Source organism: Echinops telfairi, unplaced genomic scaffold (genome assembly GCF_000313985.2).
Source record: "Echinops telfairi isolate 266 unplaced genomic scaffold, ASM31398v2 ScPeMD7_54;HRSCAF=185, whole genome shotgun sequence".
NCBI lineage: Eukaryota > Metazoa > Chordata > Mammalia > Afrosoricida > Tenrecidae > Echinops > Echinops telfairi.
The window spans coordinates 475,085-481,077 of NW_022103952.1; the positions used below are offsets into that span (position 1 = coordinate 475,085).

Here is a 5,993-nt window from a genome sequence, read left to right on the forward strand (position 1 = left end):
CAGTGGCCACAGAACCAATGTCTTTCAGGCCAAGTTCCTCCCCAATTCTGCTGACTCTGTTGTAGCCACGTGTGGCCGTGATGGGCAAGTACGCATTGCAGAGCTGGCCTCCATGCCCCATTACAAGATTACCAGGTGTGTGGCCCAGCACAGGGGAGCCGCCCACAAGTTGGCCCTGGAGCCAGACTCCCCCTATAGGTTCCTGAGTGCTGGTGAAGATGGCATGGTCTTCGCCATTGATCTCAGATTACACCAGCCAGCCTCACCACTGGTGGTTGTCAGAGACAGGGAGAGCAAAGTAGGGCTGTACAGCATTTTTGTGAACCCTGCCGATGTCAATCAGTTCGCAGTGGCTGGAAAAGATCAGTTTGTTAGGATATATGACCAGAGAAAGATTAACTCAATTTCGAACAACGGTGTCCTTAAAAAAATTTGCCCTCCTCATTTGCTGGGCAATGACAAAATGAGTGTCACTTGCGTGGTGTATAGCCATGATGGCACAGAGCTCCTTGCTACTTACAATGATGATGACATTTACCTCTTTAATTCCTCTGATGAGGAAGGAGCCCAGTATGTTAAGAGATACAAGGGCCACAGGAATAATGCCACTGTGAAGGGGGTCAATTTCTATGGCCCCCGAAGTGAGTTTATAATGAGTGGTAGTGATTGCGGGCACATCTTTTTCTGGGAGAAGTCATCCTGCGAGATAGTCCAGCTCCTGGAAGCAGACAGCGAAGGGCCAGTTAATTGCCTTGATCCCCATCCTTACCTACCTGTGCTAGCGTCCAGTGGCCTAGATCATGAAGTCAAGGTCTGGGCCCCCACAGGAGCAGGTCCCAGTGATCTTAGGGGATTAAAAACCGTGATTAAGAAGAACAAGCTGGAACGAGATCATGACAATGTAAGCCAAAACAGCATGTTGGATAGCCACATGCTTTGGTTCCTCATGAATCAGCTGTCACAGAGAGGTCATCGCTATCCCTGGCAAACTGTTGGACTTGGAGGCATGGATGAAGAACCGGAAGATTCCTCCAGCACCTCAGATTCATCCGACGACGACGAGGGGATCCCAGACGCAGCGCAGGGCATGGCTTCCTAAAGACATCTTCCTCTGTCTAGCAAATGATACCTCCATGGAGTGGACTTTGAAATTCTACTTGGCCAGTAGAAATTTGCCTTTTGACTTCTATCCATTTTCAAAAAGTATATTAAAGACCAAATCTTCTTTCTCTTTCTTCATATTTTTTCTCCATTCCTTTCCATTCACTTGATGTCTTTACTCCAAATTCAAATGTATCTGCAGTTGATAGGCCTATTTTCCATTGCCTGTTCTCTTATGGTTGACTACTTAAATTTCATAATTTTAGGGAAAATGTAAAAACCTCATTGGCTCTGCTTTTCTGACCTGCTGGAAACTATTAGTTAAAATTCATCATTAACTATTGATTTAAAATCTCAAGTTGCTCAGTTTAAACAAAATTTGTAGAAACATGTTTATACCATTGAAGGAAAACATGATTTTGTTTCTTGAACACTTACACTTTTTCATGAACACCCAATACATCCACAAAGATAGCCTCAAACACTCACCAAAATACAGTGGGTAAATAGTTTCTTTTTTTTTCTTCTAAGCCCCTCTCGAAGTTAAATTTGATTTAATACCATTGTTTACACTTTCAATGTTCTTTATATTTTATTACTGACAGCATACATTAAATGACTTTCCAGAAAGTGCCCTCGGGAAGACCATTTCCTATAAGAATTCCGATTGTTTGCAAATGTACAATTGTATTAACTTGAAAAATAACTTGCTATGGCAAAATGCATTTGTTGATGTTCAGATAAAGTTGTTTTCCATCTTTGAAATAAAGTGAAATTCTACTAGACATCCAGCCATTGCTTAAAAGTTCTGTTAGGCTTTTATGTTGTTAAATTGCTAAATTAACAGTTAAATTAGAACTGTGCAACTATTAGGCTTATTTTATGTAAATGCTGGATACTGGATATCTCAAGAGCTGTTCAATAATAATCATTTGTTGTCTTGCCCACGGTGTTTGTGTTATTGAATGTGGAAGCTGATCTTCACTTAACACCCCTGAACATACCTTTCTTTGGAGAGAATTTATTTGGAAAGAAGACAATTAAAATTCTTAGGCCTGGACATATATGATAATATATGAAATGGGTTCTAAGTCAAGTCCCTTGGGAGTGGGTGGGGAACTTTTCATAGTAAGATTAGCCATGTTTCATCATTGCTACCCTGCACCCTGACTGGCTCATCTCCTCCCCACAACCCTTCTGTAATGGGGCCTACAGATGGGCTTTGGGTCTCTACTCTGCACCTACTCTCATTTAAAATGATATGATTTTTTTGTTTTTTGATGCCTGATACCTGGTCCCTTCTATACCTCGTGGTCACACAGGCTGGTGTGCTACTTCCATGTGGGCTTTGTTGCTTCTGAGCTAGATGGCTACTTGTTTACCTGCAACCCTTTAAGACCCCAGACGCCATATCACTTGATAGCCAGACACCATCAGTTTTTTTCACCACATTTGCTTATGCACACATTTGTCTTCAGCGATCATGTCGGGAAGGTGTGCATAATGGAATGCCAATTTAATAGAACAAAGTGTTCTTGCATTAAGTAAGTACTTGAGTAGAGGTCCAATGTTCTGCTGATGCCTTAATACTAAACCTATAAATATATGTTTCAAGATCTATTTCAGTGGAGAACTTTTCATAATAAGATTAGGCAGGCATTGGGATGAAACAGATCCTAACAAAAGTTCTTACTGAGATCCTACTCCCTGGGAGCCTCAAGTATTCCCTACCATGAGGGCCAAACACTTAATTGGAACAAAACCCCTTGAGAAGACAAACTAGAATCCCACACAACCTAGCAGTACCATGAAGAAATCATGGAGAACCATCATTTGAGATTTCTGCTTACACCTGGGTGGGAGGGAACAATAGCAGGTGCATATTAATTACTCAGTTCTCTCTCACTTGTTGCTGGGCAGGCGGCTGGCCTCTGGTGGGTGTGTTCTGTGTCAGTGGTTCAGAAATTCGTCAACAGGAGAGGTCAACAGAAAAGGAAGATAGAGGTCAGAGTAGTAAATACTGGGAAGGCTATTAACAGCTGCAGCTCCTGCAACACTGCTGCTTAGACGCTGGCTCACCATGGTTGTGTCGGCTGCAGCAAGGCCCACCAATTACAAAACTCCTCTCCACACTCCTTCATAGGGACCTCCAGCCTCACCAGCTGCATAAGAAAGAGGGCTCATTTCTCCTACCCTTTTTCCATCAAGTCAATTCTGACACATAGCGACCTTACATAAGATTTTGGACGCTGTAAAGCATGGAAGCAAAACACTTCGTCTTTGTGGTTATCAGTACAATGCTCACCGTACAGTGCTACCGGGGTTCCTTTTTTTCTCTTGCAGAAAACTGATGTCACTGTAGTTGGAGCCTTGGAGCTAGCAGAGATCTGCCCTTGGTCCCAGATAATCCTGGATCTCAGTTTGTCCCTGCATGCCTACTTCGAACCTTTCCCTGTCTGCTCAGCCAACCCCAGCCCTAGTTCCTGAAGCAAAGCTCAAAGCCTTACAAAATGCATAGCAAACTCCCGGAGTTTCATAAATTCAGGTCTGTGGACTGAAAAAAAAATCACAACCTAGATGCAACAGACTTTCTTCTGTGTGTGTGTGTGTGTGTGTGTGTATGCGATGATGATGATGATGATGATGATGATGATGTGCTCCTTTCAAGCCTAGGAAGTACAAGCATCTCAAAATCAAACTAGGTGTTCTTTTATAGGCAGAATGGAGGGGAGGCTGCCTAGCGGACAAAGCTTTCAGAGAAAAATTTTATGGGGATGTACAAAGGGAATTGATCTGCAGGTCCTGATAGGGAAAATGTGTAGGCGCACACACGCACGCACGCACACACAAACACATACACACACAACACAGCGTCTCCTGGTGAATATTCTCAGGACCAGCTGACCAAAGGACATGTTCTGCTGTTTAGTGCTTGCTCTGGATTCTAGGTAAGTGCAGTTCTGGAAGCTGTAGGGAGGACAGAGCCGAAAAAAACCAAAACAAACCCCATTACCTGCAATTGCGTTGAATGCCACGCAAAGGAACACTGTACTATAGGGTAGGGTAGCACTGCCCCTGTAGGTTTCAGGGCCTGTAACTGAATCGGAGTATTGAACCTTGTTTTTCGCCTGCAGAGTATCTGTTGGCTTCAAACTGCAGACCTTATGTTTAGCAGCCAAATGCCTAACAAATTCTGATGAAGACAATGCAGATTTAAGAAATAAGCAATTGTGAACGCTTGCGCTTTATTTTCTTGAGACTTGTTTGGAGGTTCTAGCAGGGGAGAACAACTACTGGTATACTCTTGACTGAAGGATGATGCTCCTTCTATCCTTCTATCTGAAAGGTCATCCTCTTCAATGGAGTGCTCAGCTTTGGGAGGGATGCACGTGGAGCAGTGAGGGAGGAAGGTGACACCTGCCTAGCCAGCCAGAGGAGCCAAATCAACCCTGGCAATCAATGTGGTACAGTTGTCAAAGTCAGATCACCCTCACATCCGCTCTTCATGCTCTTGAAGTCCCTTGTTAAATGTGTATCACCACCAGTGTTAGTTTTTCTGATTGAACCTTGAGCAATAAAACTCAAACACAGCTACTTTGAACCTAATAAGATTCAAGATCCCTTGGATAGTTTCTCATGTGAGAGGGGTGAAAGACTTCCAAAAGGTGGGGTTAGAGTGATTAAATGGCATAGTAGTTAAATGTTGGGCTGTGATCCTCCTGGTGATCAGTTTGAAACCAGCAGCTGATCCAAGGGAAAAAGACAGGCCTCTCTACTCCTGTAAACAAAGATCAGGTATACCCTTCCCTATGGGGTCCCTGTGAATCGGCACCAACTCAGTAGCAGCGAGTGAGATGACCATCTAGTCAATTCTGACTCAGAGAGACCCAATAAGGGCAAAGGAAACTGCCTCACAGGGTGCCAAAGCTGGGAGAAAGAATAATCGGCATTGTATTCTGATGGAGTCAGTAGCATTTTTATGGATATCGTCATGGAAACAGACTGTCTCATTTTTGCCTTACTGAGCAGCTGGCAGAGCCTAACAGCTGACCTTTCAGTTAGCACTATATCCTTAAGCATAGCATCCCCCGGGACTCCAAGGTGAAGATCCACACTTTGTTGGTGCCATCGTGTCAGTGCCGACTCCTAGCGACCCTAGTGCAGTGGAATGGTGCTCCCACACTGTCCTCGCCATCCTTCCTGAGTTTGAGCTCATTGTTGCAGCCACTGTGCCTCTCCATCTCGTTGAGAGGCCTTCCCCTTTCTTGGTGACTCTTCCAAACTTGATGTCCGCTTCCATGCTAACACGTCCAAAGTGCACAAGATGTGGACTCCCCGTTCTCCCTTCTAAGGAGCATTCTGGCTTTACTTCATCCAAGACAAATTTGTGTTCCTGGTAGTCCAAGGCATGTCTGATACCCTTCACAAGCACCATAATGCAAAGGCATCAGTTCTTCCGGATTTATTGTCCAGCTCTCATTTGCATATGAGGTGATTGAAAAATACCACGGTTTGGGCCAGGAGCACCCTAGTTCATATATATAAGTATATATAGACTGAAATAATTAATTGGAAGTACAGTTATGATTATATTTGGAAAGCAAGCTGGGGTCCATTGGAAGCTGAACTAATGGCTACAACTGTAATTTATGCAAATAACTGGCCTATTAACATATGAAAGAGCAATAACATATAACTGCCAGACTTCCAGGAAATGGTAAAACTTTGAGAAAAGCTTGCACTTCTAGATAAAAATTTTCAACATCAATTTTCTTCATTCCAATATAGAATCGGTACAGGACAAATCTGTGTAGGCCTTCATGGCCGTTAAGAAATATCAAAATTGTGCACACAAGTTGACTGCATAAATGTGCGACAGATGCCAAACTCTA

At 43.5% G+C, this 5,993-nt stretch overlaps 1 protein-coding gene across 1 annotated transcript in view; it reads left to right on the top strand.

Annotated features, from left to right (window-relative positions):
* Positions 1 to 2,043, top strand: part of LOC101659284 (DDB1- and CUL4-associated factor 8-like) — a 2,728-nt gene extending 685 nt beyond the window's left edge. Inside the window, exon 2 of the mRNA XM_045290789.1 lies at positions 4 to 2,043. Coding sequence (XP_045146724.1) covers positions 4 to 1,099 — 1,096 coding nt within the window. The 3' untranslated portion in view covers positions 1,100 to 2,043. The remainder of the gene's footprint in view (positions 1 to 3) is intronic.
* Positions 2,044 to 5,993: the final 3,950 nt, after the last annotated feature.